This window comes from Thermobia domestica, chromosome 10, assembly GCF_964235325.1.
Source record: "Thermobia domestica chromosome 10, izTheDome1.hap1.1, whole genome shotgun sequence".
NCBI classification, from domain to species: domain Eukaryota; kingdom Metazoa; phylum Arthropoda; class Insecta; order Zygentoma; family Lepismatidae; genus Thermobia; species Thermobia domestica.
This window is the reverse complement of record NC_137463.1, coordinates 90,895,219-90,917,223: the sequence shown is the minus strand read 5'-3', so window position 1 is coordinate 90,917,223 and position 22,005 is coordinate 90,895,219. Positions and strand designations below refer to the sequence as shown.

The window sequence follows — 22,005 nt, the reverse complement described above, 5'->3', positions numbered from 1 at the left end:
AGTGCTGTATAAAGAAACAAAGAAGAAAAATCCTTTGAGTTTAATCGACGTCTGCGCTCTTCCTACATCGATACCTGAAGAAGTGAACAGGAGCCGTTCTCGAAAACGTTTCACCTCGTTAAATGCACTGTGTCCAACTTCAAATCGATTCCTAGGTACAGATATGATATTTGCCCTTCACCGTCTTCTTTCTTTCTTCCCCATTCCGTTGTACGCACCCCACTTACACCCGTCCGCTACAAATATACGTAAAATTTGATACAACAAGGAAACGAACGACGAATATCTTAAGTTAAACTAAGAAAGTTTTAAATTTAACGCATATTGGTGAATTGTGTTACATAAATTAAATAATTTCAGTATACACTTAACACTTTGATGGCGTTATTCCAATAAACTGCAAACCCACAAATATCTTCATGCAAATTTTATCGTTTTTATAGGAATATCTCTGTTATTCGTATCATATTTGAATGAAGCAGTTTAGTGTACAACCTATTGCCCTTTACGACTAAGTTACTATAATTAAGTTATGACGTATACTTTAGGTGGTGTAAGTCACGGATACAGTTAAAAATAAATAAGAACTGAAGGAGACGTCTAATTATCATTTTAGAGTTGTACTAACACATTTTTTTCGATGATTTGTGGTGATGATACTGTTGAAAAAAAGATTCCAAGTACGTACAAATAAGATCGTGTATGTAGTTACATATGGATTAGGATCGTATTTTCATAATCTTCTAGCCAGCTAAATTCTAAGTATTCTTTTACTATGTCTCAGTTAGTAAGTGTTTAAATAAAGTAATGTAGGAAGGACAAATGGACCAGGTAGTACTTTTTTGGGGTACATCGATTATATTTCTACCAGGTATCTAACATCTGTGATTTTCGATTGTGCAACCTCGGCTGATTTACTGGCTGGTTTCTTGAAGTGACTAAGTGCTTTAAATTTGTCTCCAAAGAATAAAAAAATAAGAATAATAAATATAATTTAGATGCCTATGAATGGTCCGCATGTGAACTTGAAAGTACTGCATGACTTAAGAAGATGGAGATTGATAGTCAGAATTTTTTTTGTTTTGGAACTTGTCCCTGCTATATTGTACATGATACATACAAAACAGTGTACAAGAAAAACACAGGGAATGTTGAGAACTATCTTTTTTTTTTCCCCTTCAGGAAGAGGGGCTGTCGTGAAAATAACAGAAGTTTGTCTGAATCCTTAAAAACTGTGTTCCAGTGAATAACTAGAAAATGCCAAGATTATGGAAAGAGAAGTTTATGCATGAAGTTGCGAATAGATCTCCAGAGAGCAGAAACTTTGAAAAGTTAAAACTTAACTTCGAGAATCTTTTCGTGCCTGCAAAAGAAGAAGTACTGTTATCTGTGGAGGTAAAGTTAAACTCACTTTCAGTCAAATGATGTGTTGACTTTTTGAAAATATATTTTTAACATTATGGGTACCGTTGTAGAAAGATTCATTAATCAAAGAATAATGCAGAAAGATAGCAACTCTGCAAAACTAATGGCGATTATTGTCACCAATTCTACTAATCTTAAAATATCACCTAACGTAGACATTGGATGTGATGCTGCTACACATTGTAAGAACTCAAAAGAAAAGATGTTCTTGTGTTTAAAAATGAATGCAGATAAATTATAAAACTTTATATTTAAAGTTGAGAAAAGATGTAAAGGGGTGCCTGTTATGTAGCAGCTGAAGTAATGTACTGCTCTGTTTTAAGAGACGAGAATGAGTGCTGCAATAGTGTGTTTTGTTTCTGAAAATCACGTGATAGCATCTGCAAGCGAGTGCGTAAAAAAACAGTATTTACGTTTTTCTGAATTAGTAGTAGTTCACAAAAAATTATAGACATTCAACCAGAGAGAGAACAAACTTGATATTTTAATTTGTTCTTTATTGAAAGTTCTAAAATATTACTAATAAAGGTTTCATCGTATTTATGCAGCAGTTTTTGTACATATTCCACAGCTACGTAGCAGTTGAAAGAAGAGTTTCTGTAAATCGAGTATCCTTGATTGAAAATCTGGAAGAAGCCTCTCTAATTACACAGAGAAGTAAAGATATATATATATATATATATATATATATATATATATATATATACCAAGAGTAAATGACACTAAATTCATTGTTCAAACTATGAGCAATTCACCTTCCAAGACGGAAAGGAGCTCTTAACTGAAAATTTAAAGAAGATTAATATGCTCTTCGCCTGAAGGAAGCAGCTAAACTGCTGAAAAATTTGCAAGACAAGAGGAAGAAGCTTTTAGAAAATGAATGAAGGAAGATGAGTCAGTTTTGGAAGCAGAAATTGAAAATCTAACCGAGAAAATGAAATCTCATAAGAAAAGTTCTGAAAGAAGTAAAGCTTTGCAATTGAATGATTAACACGAACAATGTTGTAACCAACATTTTTTTAGCGAGATTGAAATTGAATAACGTTATATTCGAAACAGGTAAAAGATAATGACTTCCAATGAAAACTGGATGTTGGTAGAATAAGATTGAAATCTAACATAATGGTAACAAATTTTATTCCTTATTGTGGCCTCTTGCAAAGTTTGGATTGTCCTAGTTGCAACGTTGTTTGTGTCACTCATTGAATTTTAAGTTAAATTAAATTCTGAAAGAAGACAATGGAAAAGTGAAAGAAACAATTCCGTAATTTGAAAATGTAAAATGTGGACATATATATATATATATATATATATATATATATATATATATATATATATATATATATATATATATATTCATTTCTCATTGTAATCAACCATGCTTTACGAATGCTTATAAACAAACTTATTTCTGTCGGAATACAATTTGTTAGTACTGAATAATAAGTTCATGGCAATATAACTGTGCGGCCCCGTACGTTTGACGAGTTCTGTTATCTTCGTCAAGACTTGACATTAAGGAACATTCAAGAGGATTGCAGTTTCTGAATTTCCAGGATTCTGATGATCCTTTGGAAAGAATCATCGTCCTTGTCGGCCACCGTGTATAACCGTGCAGCCCTGTCATACTAGCAAGAAAGAAAAAATCGCAGAATTTAAATCTCATTCCTGTTCGCAAAGAGGGCATCTTCAATTGAACTACAAGACTTTGTGCTTCGAATAGTCTGTGGTTTAATCTGTGTGAAAATTTGCATTCGTGTGAGTAGCTCTTGAGGAGCTGGAATGTAACCTAATAAGGCAAAATATTTGTGACAAATAACAAACCCCACCCCCAGTTGTGTCAGTTTCTTCGGACTAAAATATGGTGCGACGAAATCAAAGATCATCAAAAACGTAATCATAATAGTATCACAATTCATTATTTGTGTTAAGTTTGTTATATTACTTTCCCTCCATACACGAATGTGCATTTTTAGTAAACTGCGGAGGAGTATAGCCGGATACTTGTTAAGAGTTCGACGCCATATATTTTGAGGGATGGAAGGATTCAAGAAAACCCATATCTAAAATGTATTATTTTTAATGTATTTAGTGATTCATTCCAAACGATACATGTCAAAACATATTCAGTAAGTGAATAAGAACATTTTGCTGTTAGAATCGCAGAAATGTACAATCTGGAAGTTAATTTTGAAATATGTTAACAAGTGGCAACGTAAAGGAAGATCAGGTAAACGCCAACTACGCAGTTCACAATGAAGGTAAGAACAGTGCTAACAGAAACGTGAAACTGTACAAGGAGTAGCAAAGTCACCTTATACAACTAATATTCTTGTGAGAAGGAACAGTGCATGTACTTTTATCTGCGATCTCTATCCTGTTTTTCGTCATCACCCGTGTCGGTTTAAAATGAACTTAAGAGGAAAAATAGTGAACTGTGAACTTGAAAGATAAAATTAATACAAATTGCGCTAATATTCGTAGTTTGTGAAATTACACCCAGTATAAAATAAGTGTATCTTTAAGTATAATTGTGACCCATTAAAATAAGTCACTGCTTAATGACGGGTCGAAATATATAGAACGAATATAAATTTTTCTTGATTTTTTTGTTTCCAGTTATATTAGTTCGCATATTAGATGTAAGACGAAATTTTTGTGCATGTTGTAATGTTTGTGCTTTAATGTGAATACCTGAACGAAACATCGAAGACGAAATTTCGTACAGATACTCACATGATGATTTCGTTATGTGGCCGCGTAATAGAAGAAGCTGGTCACTAAATAATCTTTGAACTTAGTTCGAATCCCGATAGGGTAATAATAAATTAATTTTCCGAATCTTTTTACGAGATTGTTATTAACGAGTCATAGCAAAGATAGTGACGTGAACTGGAATCTAACTCGGGTACAATGACTTCTGATTCCTAGGAACTGAAATATATCAACCGATTCCGGATCAATTGTTCCAAGTGTGAGACTAAAAAATAATTATTATTATTATGCAATATAGGCTGCTCGAAACTGGAATCGAACTGCTCCCGTTACAGCAAGTGATGAGGCTGTATCGTAAAATTTGTTGAGCGTTTTTTTTATTTATGTATGTATCGTCACAATCATAAGATTGTTCTGTATATTTGAACGAATGTTTAGATAAAAGTAATATACAGAAGTATAATAAAGGCCGATAAAGTCATAAATTTTGTTAAGGAAATCACTAAAACATTATGAATTTCACTCGGACAATTCCGATAGTCATACTGTGTAAGTAGTAAACAGCTTTGAATAATATTAAGATATTTCGTGATGTTTGAAATTTAATTTTTAATTGAATTTTTCTACAGTTGTGTAAGATGCGTTGAAAATTGTTAATGTGTTTCGACTATCTTTGTCTATTTTTGTACAAACAGCTATTAATAAGTATAATAATAATAAGCGTTAGCAACTTAAGGGACTAAACTGACACATGATTATAAATATTCACTTGGACTAATCTTGGTATACGTCTATCGTGTAATAATTGCCGAAATATTCAATGTGGACTCCCATCTATCTCAGCGAGCATAGTTATCACATCATATGACATCCTTCATTGAGGCACAGGAGTATCAAAACAAAATCGCAAAATCGTTTCTTCTAATAACAAAGATATGTGCAACAACTCGATATTATCAGCAACGAAAGCTGCACACTTTATTATTATTATTATTATTATTATTATTATTATTATTATTATTATTATTATTATTATTATTATTATTATTATTATTATTATTATTTACTTTATTTATTTATTTATTTCCGTTTAAAGCAAAAACTTCTACAGATTTTCTATTATGAGACTTTTCTTGTAAATAACATGATGCATTCAATAGATGTTCTCATAGGGAGTTCCCATTGATAATTTCTACAGAATTGGTATTTGACGAACGTATACCAAAATTATTCGAACTGAATAGTAAGTCGCTATTGTTTACATATAAGTGAGTGAGAAATTTAATAATGTATATTTCTTTTGCAGTGATGTCTTCACTTTGACTGATTTTTTGCAAAAAAACGACATTGCACATAATTTGTATATAACTCGTGGATGTGGTTTTGAATCCAACAATATAGCCAATCTTGATACAATACGAGTGTATGTGTGGGCCAGAAAATCCTGCTATGGTAAGTTCTCTATTGGTATTTGATTTCTTTTATGACAATTTATGTATACCTAGGTATTGACGTTCCCTCACATGGAATTGTGTGATACATAGATATACAAAAAAGCTTCAAAGGGTCGAAGAGTTTACACCTTTTATATACAGCAGTATTGTCTAGAAATAAGTAAATGATACGTCTAAAAGCGAACACATTATTCATTTACCAATTCGTTGTAATAGAGCGTGAATTCAGTAGTATACTGCTGTCTTCAAGGTTGTAATGTTGGTAAGGAAAGTTAGTAGAGGGTAGACAAAATGTAGAGTATTGCTTTTGTCAACTTATGAAAATGTATTAAAAGAATTTAGAACTTCAATATCAATTGTATACGTTTCGCTGCATTTCGAGTCGCTATCTACATGTACCAAAAGTAGTATGTAAGCAAAATATAAGAATTTATAAATATATACTTTTATTTACTGCATCTAGTACTTAATATTCGATTAACTGTACTGTTTCGGAGTTCCTTAACATCTTCGTCAGCAGGTCGGATAATTCATTTTTCAGAATTCCCTTATGCACTATTTTGTTAATATAATAATATAAATTCTAGACGCAGTAATTAAACGATTAGGGTCACAAATTACTATAAACTTGCGTCAATTCGTATATTTAAATGAAAAAAGGAATGTTAATGAAGAACTAACAGATTTTAATATGAATATTAAGGCGGAGGCTAGTAACAGATGAAGATTAACTTCACATGGTCTTGGTTATGTTTTTAAAGTTAATTTTTGTCATATTCAAATTTCTGGAACCATACATATTTATCTCTTCGATTAATTTACCTTCTTACATTAGGACACGAAATTTCAGGTCTGATCCCAGTAGCCAGAGCAGAGAGTTCGGAGCCAATGGTTACCGGAAATATCACGCTTTGCCTTGCACACTGCGTGTGTTAATTGTAGATGGGGCGCGAAGTGTCTAAATTAGATTTCTTCTTTACACGTCTTTCCTTGATTTTAGCACACTCTGCCTTTTACCTACTACGCGCCTCATTGTCCATGCCAAGGCTGCTATACTTTCTTCGCTGTGCTCCATCTTGGCGGGATGCTGATCTTCTGGAATGCTATGACACCTTAAAAACCGCTCTAGAATCTATCCTGAATTGCTCACTCAACAATAACTCTTGGTTGCAGGCGTCCCTCTCTGTTAACCACGGAGGTCTCGGCATTTGCCGCGCCATGGACCTGGCTATTTCATCCTTTCTGTCTTCATTCTATGGCGCTAACCCTTGATCGAGACCATTCTTCAACAAGATCTTAGCCTTGTAACGGATTCGGATGTCAACGATAGCATCTCTAAGTGGTCATTTATCGTGGGATCAGATCCCCCTGATCTTGATAAGAGAGGACTGAAATCCTCTTGGGACAATCCCCTTATAAATCATCACTTTTCTTCTCTACTTCAGTCATCCGATAACCCAGAAGACAAGGCCAGACTCCTAGCTACATCATCTCCTGAAGCAGGCGCTTGGCTCCATGCTATTCCATCACCTTTAGGATTGCATCTTCCTAATGACAGTTTTCGAATTGCCAGTGCACTGCGTTTGGTAGCAGATGTTTGCGAGCAACACAGATGTCCTGCCTGTAGAAGTGTCGAAAGAAGAAGGGCCTTCACGAACTCTACTGTGCCGATAGTGCGGGCAGACATTCACGCCACTCAGCGTCAACGACATTATCATGAGGGCACTAATTTCAGCAGGCGTTCCTTCTATACGCGAACCGTTGGGATGCAGTCGTGCAGATGGTAAGAGGCCAGATGGTATGACCCTAATACCGTGAAAAAAGGAAAAGCACTTCTGTGGGATTTTACTTGTTTCGACACCTTCGCCCCTTCAAATCTACATTCTTCTTCAGCACAAGCTGGCAATGTGGCTGCTCGCCGTGAAACAGAAAAACGCAAGAAGTACAGCAATTTACTTGACAAATATCATTTTGTCACTATAGCTATCGAATCAGGTGAATCCTGGGGTCCCAAAGGTCTTAACTTTATAAAGGAGTCGGACACTGCATTTATTTATCGTCAGGAGACGCTAGAGCAATCTCTTTTCTACTGCAACGCATCAGTATGGCAGTACAAAGAGGGAACGTTGCATCAGTTTTGAGAACTCTACCCTCTGGTAAGGAATTGGAGGAGATCTTTTTTCTAAAATCATCTCGGCGAAAGTTTGAAAGTGCTGTTCCAAAACTTACCACAATAATGTATATTATTTGATAATTATATTCTCCATAAACAATACGTTACAGACAGTTTAGTTCAGACCGGTTCAGACTCTTCAGTTGAATTATACACTGTTGAAGACTGATGAAGTGATCTGCTGGATGAGTGAAACAACTGTTTGTCTCAAAGTGTTTTCTCCATGTGGGCGTTATCCTGGAGAATTCTATTAAATTAAACAATCTGAACGACTGCTCTATTTCTGTGAATAACATTAACTGGACAAAGTAATGATCATAATAGCTATACTGTATATTCAATGTATTTTTGAAATTCAGATTTTAATTATAATTTCCAATATTTTTTGGATATTCAAATATAAGTTGGACAGGTTTCATGCATATTTCATTAATTTTAAGTGCATAAAACCCGATGTCTAGTGATAATTCTAATTTTCCGTAAGCATTCCATAAGCTGTCTGGTAAGGTTAGATGTCTAGTAACAGTCGCATTGAGGTCAATTTGTTGATCATACATCACTCAACGAAAACCATTCTGATAGGAAGAGAAACTCAGTAACAATTGCATTTGGGTCAATGTGGTGACCACAGAAAACTCAACTTAATGGAATCTGGTTGGCCTAGAAATCCGATAAAAATCGCGTTGGGGGTTTATGTGCTCACCACACATCACTCAGCTGAAAGTCGTTTGGTAGACAGTTTAGGGCTGTAATGTAAGGGATTATTATTATTATTATTATTATTATTATTATTATTATTATTATTATTATTATTATTATTATTATTATTATTATTATTATTATTATTATTATTATTATTATTGGTAAATAAAGTACAGTGTAATGGTTTTACGAATTCGACTATGAAAGAGAACCCTAAACTTCAAGTCAATGAACCTACTAATGAGTTCGCTACAGGGAGTCGAATCTAGGATCATGCGCATAAAACACATATTCTAAATTCCCACAGATACATGTATTTTCGTGTTGGTTTCGTTAGGAATATTGGCTACTGACATTTGGAATGTGTGAAACTTTTCAAATAATGTAATAAATAAAATATTCACTAATATGCAAGATTCGGATCATTACCCAGTATATCTAACAATTATATAGTGGTGTATTTACGAGTTATTGGGCTCAAGCTCCTCTCCCGCCTCTCAAAATAAATTTGTTCGTTTTTCGCATTCCACGTACAACAATAATCCTTCTTACCATTTCTAAGAATTTCATTGACTTTCCATTTTCTTATGCTCTTTGTTCAGAAATAATACTGTATTTATCAAATTTCATTCCATGTGAAAACTGTGTTCTTTTTTTCATTCTTTGGTCCATTCTACTCACCAGTTTCTTTTTCTTAGCTGTTACTTTCTTTCGTTTCTCCTATCATACTTTAGACCGTTGTTTGTTGTGATTCAAGTCGGCCGTCGTCAGTAACACCAAAACTAAAAGGTGGTTCCACACCAACTTCCACGAATATGAACATGACGGGACTTTAGTTATTATAGCAAAGGAATATTTGCATCGTTTAGTTATAAAGAAAGGTAAATGTTTGAATTAAAGAAAATCAAGCGGGAGGAATAAGTAGGCCGGGAAATTAGGTAGGCCAAGAGGATGCTTCCTTTTTCTTCTGTGAATAGAATAAAAAGTTAGATTCACTGCTAAATTTTTGAGTGTATCACATCACATAAGATTCACCAGTCTGCAATTCGTGCCATTAAAACTGCAATCAGTATATTTCAGCTTCAACTTGTCTCAACATTTTCTTTCAGGTAAAAACGTACACAGATAAAACTGTACATTTCAATTTTTTTCTAAAATGATATCAGTTAAGTTGAAATAAGATTACAAATATTCAACGTTTTGCAGGAGCATCATTTCAGATTTGCCAGGGTGAGGGAAGATCCTCCACCGACACACCAGTTTCACTCTTTTTCCTAGTATATTAGTAGACAATCGATCAAAATATATTTATTTCTCAAACTCAGGTAAGCAATTGTCCCCTTTTCCCCTGCTGCTTCCCAAGTGACACCCTTGTGTATTTGGGTTTTAAAGGGTGAAAAGTAAAAATATAAGTGTTTATTCACGTGTTGTGCATAACCTCCCGAAACAAAATCCTAAATATGCCACTGATGTATATATATATATCCCTAGTGAGAAGAAAAAAAAGGGTTTTATTTTATAGCAGTTTCCTTACAAATAACTTTTGTAAAATAATAAAAGTTGTCCTTTCCTTCCTTCGCACTTCGGCTTGAGTGGCACTTTATGTAATATTCTCTGGCACAAAACATCTTAAAATATGCTTTAAAAAAATGCTTGTGCCTTAAAACACTACGCTTCGTGGCCTTGTGCTTGTCGGTGTTCAAAACTTTTGCATGGTTCGTGTGCTGGGCAAGAGAGGGAGAGGAAAGAATCTCATCTGCACATGAGCGGTGTTGCCAACAATAGGTTTACTATTCTGACTATATATACCTAAGGCAGAGGAAAAGTTATAAATACCACCAGTGTACAAAGATCTAATTTCCAACTGGACAATCTGGGTTCGATCCCTGGTAAAACAGATTTTTTCACGTTCTCCCCTCTTTCCAATCCGACTGAGTGATTTACCCTCCTTTGTAAAATGATTATTTAACTACATTACCTTTTGTATGTGCAGAAGTTGAGTGAGTTTCAGTGGCTGCTCTTGAAGGAAGGCATCGGTGCAAATTTAGATTTCATCGCTACAAACTAAGTGAAGATAGCTTATGTAATGTTCTAATTCTTGTATATAGTTTTCTGTGACCGTATAAAACTTTCTTCTCTTATGTTGTAGCGACAAGAACCATCACTGAGTGTAAATCGTGAACAGTGATGAGTGTGAAACCTTACCTTTACATCGCCTGTGGGTCTCATTGGTTTGTCCTGAATGGGGGACGTACCTTCTAGAATTCGCTCTTATTACTAAATGTCATATTGTGTTTTATTTTACATTCAAACCAATGAAGTTCATCATTCTGTAAAGAATTGAATTCTTCAACTAAGTCAAACCTAAATATGCACTCAGTTCTAGCGTGAATGAAAGCAGTCTTTATTCAAACAAAACTTTGCAATAGTAACAACTAGCAGAAATTACCCGCTTCACCGGGTTAAAGTAAGAAAAATTAGTAATATGTTCCGTTAGTCAGTCACTTCCTACTATTACTGAAGTGTTTTCTGATATTGGTCATTTTCAATTATTTTTATATATCTCCCCCTCCCCCAAGTTGCAGGGCTGAATTTGAATTTAAACGGCATCGGAAGTGTCACTGTTCATCTCAGTGACTGCGAAAACTTTGTATTCGACACTAATATCGGTCATTTTGGATCATTTTTATATATCTTCCTCTCTCCCCTAACTTTCATCGTCAAAATGAAATGATAAAAAAAACATCCTAGACTCGAACCTCATCTATCTTGGGGCCGCGGTGGCTCAGTGGTAGAGCGTTCACCTCTGGTGCTAGGGGTCTCGGGTTCAAACCCTGCTCCCTCCAAGTGAACTTTGTGGTGGACAAACACCGTGTGCGTGGGTTTTCTCGGGGTTCTCCCGTTTCCTCCCATTTTCTTCATTCCACCATTTCATTCATTACTCATTATCACCGTCTCCTTTAGTCTAACCGGCATAACCGTGGGACGTAAAACTCAAAAAATTTCATTTTTTTCGAACCTCATCTATAAAATTTGATCGAGATCGGTCGGGTGGTTCAAGAGTTGTTAAGAGTCGGAAGGAGTCAAGTGACCTTGACAAATCGAAGATATCGCAGTGCAAAGTGTTTCCTTGTTTTGGCAACAGATGGGGTTGTTGCTGAAATGCCGTCAAAGCAAATGGCACCCCTCCTTTTCCTTCGTTTTCCCCTGCATGTGGTCAAAGTTGGACAGCGCAGGAGGGGGATGGTTACGGATGTAAATGGGACAGAGGAGTGAAATTCCTTTCTTTTGGCTAAAAGAGAAACAGAACTGAAGAAAAAATAAATACAGAGATATTGTAAGAGGGACCAACATGATATCAGCCGTCAGCCACTCAAATATCTACAACGGTCACAAACATACCATAGAGAACTAAAGCACTTGTCGCCTGTCTCTTTCTCAAAGGATTCTACCTATGGTAAATAACGCGGGAATAGTGCAGGAAAAGTCTGGTATAAAATGAAGAACCATGCAAATATTTAAAAAAAAAAAAACGGGAGTGTCGATATTCTAATTTATTTTGGGCCTTCGCGGTTAAAAAAAAAAAAAAAAAAAAAAAAAAAAAACTTGGAATTGAAAGGCAGAAAACCCAGACAAAGATCTGAAATGTATTGGCAATGTGACTCTTTTTTAGTGGAATCCATTTCTTTATTTTCTTTTTAAAATATGATCACCAGATTTACCCTCTGTCTCGCCTTCACATTCGAATGGTCCTGGGATCGATACCAGTAGCTGACCATCCTGAATTTTTCCTATTACAACAGGAAAGGGACGCAATGTTACATTTAGCCTTGGGTACCGGCTTAGAAGGATAGGAGGGAGCATATGCTCTGATTGGTATTGGTTTTTATTTGGGGAAACAGACCACTTCATTAACAATAGAATTAAAAGATGTGTCACCTTCTTCAGGAAGGTACACTCATGTCCAAAATTATTGTCGCATGTCTATAAATATGTTGTTGTAGGAATATAATTTGATAACGAATTCACCCGGTATTTCTTATAATGTTAGTATGTGTAGAATCGGCAGAGACATGTATGCAAGTTTCATGTCAAAAGAGGAGTAAATAAGAACAATAAAACGAAAATAAAACTTTCGTGTCCATTTAGCAACATTATGATTTACTCATTCTAATTTTCGTATTTATAAATATTTTCCTATGAAATTTACCATATATACATTTCCCGATTATACACACAGTATCAGTATTAAAAGTACCCAGCAAATTCAGTATTACATTATATTCTTACATGAAGACAGTTATAGATATGCGACAATCATTTTGGAGATGAGTGTACAAGGACGTAACAGGTGTTTGTTTCAAACATTGAATAAGTGTTCGTATACATTGAACTTATTTCCTGACGTCATAGAACTAAGAACTGTCACGGAGCGACGTAAGTCCGGCGACAATACAATATTTCATTTTTACTTTCATACTTTGCAATATATCTATTTATTTTAAAAGCAAATTTTAATATGTTTTTATTTTCAACTATTTTATCCTAAAATAAATACTAGCCTTTAACCAGCCCTTATTCCCCTGGTTGCATATCACTTTAGGATTTGGAAAATGTGTCCAACGAATAAAAAAAATGATAAAACACCTTTTAAAGACATTCTTTTGTTAATCAATTCGCACTAAAAAGTTAAAAATAATCTTATTTATGCAAGCCTAAATAAAAAGAATGGGGCGCGTCATTTTAAGAATTTATAAAGTAACTGTATGTAAGCCTATATTAGAGCGCATCTCATTTTTTTTTTAAGTCATGCATAACCAAAATTGTTTTCTACTTTTAAGTGCGACTTGATTAATGAAAGAATGTCTTTAAAATGTTTATTAGTATGTTTTTCTATTATTATTGTTAATGTTTGCATCCTTGGCATAGGATGTTTATTTTGTAAGGTACCGTATGGTGCGTTTCTATACTACTAGGGTATATAAAAATTTAGTTTCCTATGCGATACATTAAACAGCACTTTTTTTTTTTTTTTTTTAAATTACTACCGAATATAGAGTATTTCTCCGCTAATAAGAGGGAGACAGATTGAGGATACCAAACACCCCTACCATTGATTGAGAAATATTTCGGTGTCGACACTGATGAACAACATTTACATTTGAATTTGAATGTTTTATGGGCTTTAGGCAATTGATTCAGACCGGGATACATGGGGGACAGAATGTTGGAAGCAAGTAGTCCAGTCCCTAGTTTGAATGCCTGGAATGAATAAGGACTCTTCCCTCCTTGGTAAAACCTGCCGGAATCTGAAGCAATATCAAAGAAACACTGCTTCGAAAAGAGAGGGAGCAAACATGCATAAATAGATAGTCAGAGTCGGATTTAGGTTTCGTGGGGCCCCAAGCTGTTTAAGGTAATGGGGTCCTTTATATGTCCAGATGAACATAGGCACCCTACATACAGAAATGAACAAACTAGAGATAATTTAGGAAGCAGACTAGCAGAAGGAGCCCCATTAATTACATGAACGTAGGCTACACAGCAGGAAGCATTGTTGCTACGTATATATACATTTTATTTTATTTTTTAATTTTCTTATATTTTAGAAATGTATATCCAGTTTTTCTTTAGATTTTTCGGCCCCAAGAGAGCAGAGCCCTAAGCTATAGCTTGTTTAGCTTATACGTAAATCCGGCACTGTAAACAGTATACACATACAGGCGCGGATCCAAAGGTGGCTATAGAGGCTATAGCCCCCCCCCCCCCTTGACGTTCAGGTATACACTGGATAAAATGGGCTTCAATCCTGTTTACTCTGGATAAAGAGACAAACTATGGTTTAGCTCCTCCCTTGATCATATCCTGGATCCGCCACTATATATATATATATATATATATATATATATATATATATATAATGTTTGTGTTTAGTATGTTGTACGATGGAAGCTGATGAAAGAGCTTTATATTATTCTTGATTTTTTGACAGGTAAACAAAGAATATTTCGGGGATTAATCTACTCGATTATTATAATAAGAGTATAATAATGTATTTTATTTTTTCTCTTGTATGTATATTCTCAGTCCTGCAGGAAGTTTTCATTTCTTTCTTGGAATAGATAAACGAAGACTTTGGTTCGGCTTCTCCTTCACAAATCTCTGTCGAAAGGTTGACTTTATCGCTACCAACACAAATTACTTCTTCTCATAGAAACCATCTACAAATACACTGTACTGCTGAAACAGAAACCATCAACTAAAGAGGTCATAAACTTTGCTATTCCTCGTGTTTGAAGTTCCCGTTCTTCACAACGACTTCCTTTCTCCCGCCCCTGTTAAGAAGTTCAAAGTAGGTTTTCAAAAGGACTGGCTCCCGCTGAGAAGGAAAGTGGGATGAGGAATGACTATAGTGCCATCTAGCAGTTAGACGGCCAAGTACGTGAACACGAAAAATCTGATTTCTGATTTCTGTAGATTCAATAATGAAGGATATAATTTCTCATCGATTGTGTAATGAATGTCATTGGAAACAGCGAAAAAATAGTACAGTAGCGCACAAATACAAAGGTAGTACTCCATTCTCAAAAAAGTCCGAAGTTTTTAGCTCTTTTCCTTACTGTAAAAAAAACAGAAGACTTTTCCCTCTAATTTTGATAATTTTCTTATGGGAATTTGGATTATAATTATCTGTATTTATAAGAAGAAAATATCACGCACAGCGTTCAAATTGCACCTTTAAAATGAGATGCATCATATTGAGTGAGCTATTGAGACATTTTTGCGAAAGAACGAAATAAAACCATGATTTGCCTAAAAAATGGTTGAGATCCCATGTTAAATTGAACACCAATCTTCCGGCCGCTGTGGCGCACTCCTTCTCCCTCTTAAGTCACAAACAGTCATTTTTATTTACATAGATTACAATGCATTAGTAAATGCGAAACATAGATTAATGGTTATTTCTTTCAACGCAAAATAGGGTTGGCTGGTTTAAACCGACTGGTTTTTTCAGAAAAACCAACTGGTTTAAACCAAAAAACGAAAAATGTTAGTAAAAGTGTAAGTTTGTAAAATCTTGATGAACACACATTTGTGGATTATCACGTTTCACTCCCGTACATTATTCGTATTATATTCAGACCTCAATTCCCCATTCATTACTCAAAAAGATTATACTACAAAAGCAACTTTTTTTTATAATTTTATGAATGTTTGTTTTGTGATCTTTTTATAGTTTGTTACTATTGTTATGTAATTGCAATCAAAGAAAAAATCTAAATATTGTTTCGTTTCAATAATGTTTACTATTGATAAAATACATCGAAATGCCGTACTTTTGTGTGGGGGGGAGGGGGTGTCATAAAACCCTACGAGAGGCATTTAGGGAAATGAGAAGTATCTTTGGTATCTATTTATGTATAAATGAGTCTGAGCCAAAGTGAACTCAAATAATTCGTATCTTTATTCACTTTTCTTACTGATATGCAAATTAAGTCGTTGTATTACTTTAGCTTGGACTAATAACAGTCGTTGTTAACTAACTTGGACTAAATTAGTTCTTCTGTACTCTGTAGTACTTTGAAATTGTCCATATGTAATTCTGTATAATGGTTTCACTTGTGCAACTGTTTATCTTTTTGTCCTTCTGAAATTACTCTTGACAGTTATATTAACAAGTATGTAAAGATCAGTACAACGTATTTTTATCAGGAGTCCTTCGTGAGTGAGTCGGCGGACATATCGCATTTGTAGCCAATTAGTCCTGGTTCCGAGTTCAAATGGAAAACAATTTCTCTCGGATGTAAGTTGAGAAGCGGTTTGGATTCCGCTTTAAGCTTATGTGACCCAGCATAACCCGGTTGTTGCATAATAACACCAAGGCGAAACAAACTTATTTCTGTCCATATATGATATGAATACATAGAGCAAATTATTTAAACAAAAAAAAAAAAAAAAAAAAAACTGGTTTAAACCAAAAAACCGTCTTTTTTTGTTTTTTCAATAAAAACCATGGCTTTTGCCAACCCTGACGCAAAATGTTCTTGCCATCACTGTAATTGTATGCTGTAAAGAATTTTTCTTCCACTGGAGTCATTGGCGACATTCTTATTGCTTCGCAACATACAGTTTCTTATTAGAAAAGGTTTGAACTTGAACCAAAACTTATATATATAAAAAAAAGAAAAAAAAACTGAAAAACTGGAGTCAGTATAAATAAGTGTGTTTGAAATATCCGTATCCACTGTAGATTCCGTGTGCGTTTTGATATTTTGTAGATAATATTGTTATAATGTATATTCGAACTATTACTCTGATTTTTATGCTGGGGGCGCGGTGGCTCAGTGGTAGAGCGTTCACCTCCGGTGCTTGGGGTCCCTGGTTCGATCCCAGCTCGCGCCGTGTGGACTTTGTGGTGGACAAACACCGTGCTCGTGGGTTTTCTCCTCCCACTTTCTTCATTCCACCATTTAACTCATTTCTCATTATCACCGTCTCCTTTAGCCTAACCAGCATAACCGTGGGACGTTAAACTTAAAGATTTCTGATTTTTATGTCTGATTCTCTCTAATTTTTGAAATTGTCGTAGAAAAGTAATACAAATATCTGCCAATGGTCTGTAATCACGAATGTCCACAAGTAATTGAGAGCTTTCATATATCCTAATATTTGATTGAGTCTAACATTGACTTTTTAGCGTATAAATGTTATTAAAATTATTTATTCAATTGCCGTTTTATTCATTTATAGGTGCTAAAGTAGTTCCTGCTTTTAACGCAGCTCTTTGCGAATTATTTGGACATCTGATAATTAAAAGTAAGTATCTTTCGTTATAGTGTTTTTCACTTTTACTGTACTTTAAAGGGAGATGTTATCTGTAAAATTAGGTTTAATCTATTAAGTTAGTCCTGTACTTGTAGTTTTTAACTTAACTTAGTAGTAAACCACACTACAGCAAATCATAAGTACACTGATAAATATGAATCATTTTATTCAATGATAATCTTTATATATTCTGAGAGAATAACTTAAATCTTTGAAATAGTTATACAATACTCACAAGCATATTCATTACCTAATTTGAGATATTCATCCATTATACAAGTACATACTTGAAATTTGAATATAATCCTATATTATTTCTGTTTGTACAGATTCACATCTACGAAAAACCCGAGTGACAGTATGTGCATACACTTAATGGCACTTTGTGCCCATCTTCGTTAGAAGATATAATAATGTTGGAATAAGTTTTAGTATGAGTCTGGAACTTTCAATAGAAAAAAGTACACGAAAGTTGTATACTTGTTTCATCGTTTGTACTTCTCAGGTTTTTTAATTATTTTTAAAAAAAATGAAACTCCAATATTCAATTGAATAAAATTCAATTCAATGTGTTTTGTCTTTAAATCGTACATATTGTGCGTATGAATAAGGTAGTATAATGATGAAAGAGGAGAAAAATACACGCATGTAGTTGTAAGATGCACATAAATACATACATACATACAGATATATAGAGACGAAGCTTTTTCGTTAATGCAATATGTGCGAAACGTTAATAAAAATGCGTATATGTTTCAGGAAACCTCAAACTTTCATTTCAGAGCCAAAAATCACGTTTATATTATCGCGAATTTTTGAGAAATTCGGCATTATTTGCGATAAATGCGAATGAAAACGAAAAAGTGGAATTCTTGTTAATTATTGCTAATAATAACTAAAAAGCTCATTTCCAATATTATTTAACTTAAAAAATGTTGCGTTTACGAAAAAGCATCAACAAAACTGAACTGCTGTTTAAATCCTTGACTGTGTTTTGTGGTGAAAATGTTCATGATCTGTTGGTTGCTTACTGTGAATTTAAAAGTAAGGTTATTGAAGTTCTCAACAGTGAGGATAAGGAAGTTGAAATTCTATCATTTGTTAAACAGTTTAAAAGTTAACCACAGGTCTTTTGCTGTCAGCTTGTTACGTTCATTCGAGACTGGCAACCATATTGGTGATGCCAAGAGATTCTTTTTCAAGTATAATATGATTGTTACTGACAGGAGAACAAACGTAGAAGAAGAATTGGTAATGTCTTGCTGCATGTTATCCTTTTACTAATGATGAGATTAGAGGAAGTGTTTAAATTTTTGCATTAATTTTTATAATACATTAGCTAGAATGTGCACCTAATAAGGTATATCCTCAGTTTTGTATTAGATATACACCTTACTACCTAAAATATACTGTTTACAAGTTCCATAATTAAAAAAAAAAAAAAGAAGAAGAAACTTACATTTAAAAAAATAAATGCGAAAATTGTGATAATTAATGCTACAAAATATCAAATTATTGCGAAAAAGTTTCGTCTCTAACCATGTACTACTATGAGCAAAATAAATGACGCGTCTCTTTATTTTGAAGTTTTTTGAAAATATCTCAGTTTTCTTTATATGTTCGAAATTTCGGAAGGTTTACCCAACAGAACAGGTTAATAACAAACCCGTTTTTAATATTTGTATTAGATATTAGCTTAAAATAAATAAATTAGAAGCAAGAAACTTTCAATCGACAGAAATCTCGAGAATTACCAACTCTGCTAAAGTGGGAAATTTTGAAGAACGCGAGGGAATTCTGCAGTTCAAAACGAAGCAGCGACGTCTATGTCATTGAGAGAAACGTGGATTAGATCTACAGAAGAAACTTTTAACGACACATTTCTAATATGTCTTACTACATGCATTATCAGCGAACTCCAAATATATGAATCTATGTTAAGTATTAACGTATAGATAGAGCAAATAGTGGAAATTACCTATGGAAAAAGACGAATTCTTAGCACAATCGTAATGAAAATTTCTCTTTACCGTAGAACAGGCGCAGTTTGCGTTAGAAAACAATTAGCTCAGGCAGTTAAAGCAACTAGTCTGTATGCCGAAGGTAGTGGATTCGAATCTTCCTCGAAGTGCCGTTGTTATTTTTATTAGTATGGTTGTTTATTTTTATTTTTTTATGTGGAAAAGATTCAAATTGTAACATATGTGTAAAACTCATGACTCAACCAAAAAAGGAGAAAATGTTGTGGCACTTGCATTAGTGTTTCTAATTTTCGTTTGCAAACAGTTTCGTAATTATTTCCCCTGTGCTCACTGCTCACTACATGCTCAATGGTGCATAACGAATGTTTTCCAGTAAATGTTAATTCTAATTTGGAGAATTTTATAAAGTTTCACTATGTTTCTCACTTGATAGTCTTCTATCTACGTTTTTGGACACTTTGATAACAGATTTCCCTATATATATTTAAATTACGGAAAAGTTTTACAATGTATTTGTCTTAAATTGAAATTGTTTTGAATTTACCACATGAGGTAAGTAGCCCGAAGGAGGAGAACTGAAGTAACTGATATTCTACGTAAAAGCAACCTGTTGTAGAATGATTATGCTTCTTACCTTCAGCACATAATCTTTACGTTAGAGAGTCATATGGAGAAAAATCCTGTTTTTTCCTCTCCTATGACCACTCATCTTAAAGCTCTATATGTAATGATTCGTGTCACATAATTTCGGCTCTCCGAAGACATTCATATTATTATTATTATTATTATTATTATTATTATTATTATTATTATTATTCCTGAATATGCCACCCTTACATAATGTAGTAACTTTAGACATCTTAGTTTAAAGTACTTTCTTTAGTAATAATTTGAGCAACCACGTAACAAAATTTAAGATGTATGAGGAGGCACGACGTTTTATTTCCCTCTCTCTTTTCAGCACCGTCCCAACAGAAAGTATATAATTTCTGAGAAGCAGGGCAGACAAAATGAATAAGAAATATATTTAGAGTATCCTTTCCTCCTTCGTGAATGAAATATCACGTAGCATTTTTTATTCTACCGAAGACGACTCTAGGCCGTTATGGTTAGGTAACAAAAGAAATACCTAATATATTTATTGCGCCCCTTGACTGTAATATTACCTCTTCTTTATTTGTTCGAGGCCGCCCTACACAACCAAGGGTGACAAAAAGAATAGGAAAAGTGTCTAAAGATTACAAAGCACTTTATATTTTGTCAGAAACAAGGCAGTATATACACAGCATTGCTTTCGTTAACAAGTGTTTCACCCTTGAGTCGCTTATAAAATTAGGCAGAATAAACTTTTGCCGATCATATAGAGGGATTTGTCCAGGATGGTTTGGCGTCGGGCTAATAACGATGAGTATCCGGTATGTTTATTTACATCGCCGTTAAAGAAATAGCAAACTTTCTGAAAGGAACTTACTTAGGAAATATCAGATCCTCCTTCTACTTAATTTCATCTAGCGTTCTGAGTGAAAGTTGTATGGGACTATTGGAAAAATATATATTCCGGTTCCCGTTTCCACGCTGATGGTAGAATTTCTTAAGCAGTTATTGAATTACGTTCGAAGCATAGGCGTAAATACCGGCCCCGCAACCCTGTGGCGTGGGGACCGCACAAGCTGCAAGGCCAAAAAATATACAGAAAGTACGCAGTGGCGGACCAGGCCAATTTTCACCAGGGCAAAGTGACTTTTTGGCGCCCTCCCCCTAGTATAGCCTATATTTTACATTTTATCATAGTGTTTTTAATATTTTAAACCCATTTTTCAAAAAGACATTCATTACCTAGGAAAACTTCACAAAGAATATAGCCCGCTATAAACAATACGAACTCCGCCCCCCCCCTCCCGTTTGGTCTTGTGGCTAGCACGCCTGCCTTCTGTGGTACCGGGTCCAATTCCCGGTGGATTACTGTTGAACGATAAAAGTGGTTCGGATTCCACTATAATTAGTATCCACATCTCCTTTGGCCTAACACCGTGTGCGTGGGTTTTCTCGGGGTTCTCTCGTTTCCTCCCACTTTCTTCATTCCACCATTTCATTCATTACTCCTCATCATTGTCTCCTTTCGCCTAACCGGCATAACCGTGAGACGTAAAACTCAAAGATTTCATTTTTTTCTCCTTTAGCCATTAAGGCATAACCGTGGAACGCTGAACTCAAGGAAACAAACACACAATGCTTACTCCCCTGCCACTCTTTATTCTACATGCCATCTCTCCATTTTTCGATACAGCCCCCTTATTACTATGAAACTCTCCTCTTCCATGGTTATGTAATTGCCACTACTTTACAGGAATATAAACCAAAAAAAGTCAGTAGAAAACACGCTATAAAATTTACTTTTTGAGGCTCGTTTTGGCGCCCCTCTTTCTCTGGCGCCCCGGGAAGTCGCCCGGCCCTTGGTACGCATAACTAAGGACTGCGGAAGAGAGGTTAACCTTCATGTTATGCCACTGGTTTAACGTGTGTGAAATGTTCAGTGACTGATCGGTTAGTGAAATAATTTCGACGGTTACTGATGTTTAAAGTTTTGCTAAGACAAGGTTACCTAACCAAATACATTTGATATCGCGATGTCACAATTTGATTTTTCCTCACATAAAAAAGATAAAAACAATAGTAATAAAAACCCTTACTCGTACTGGGCTCTAACTACCAACCTAATTCGTACAGA

General features: G+C 34.6%; 1 protein-coding gene across 2 annotated transcripts in view; it reads left to right on the top strand.

The window, feature by feature from the left end:
• The window catches only part of LOC145662558 (GDP-D-glucose phosphorylase 1), a 59,696-nt gene that overhangs the window by 19,733 nt on the left and 17,958 nt on the right, over positions 1–22,005 (top strand). For both annotated transcript variants that reach the window (XM_081728238.1, XM_081728237.1), the window contains 2 exons: positions 5,447–5,592; positions 17,221–17,286. In XM_081728238.1, the coding sequence (XP_081584364.1) occupies positions 5,447–5,592; positions 17,221–17,286 (212 nt within the window). The remainder of the gene's footprint in view (positions 1–5,446; positions 5,593–17,220; positions 17,287–22,005) is intronic.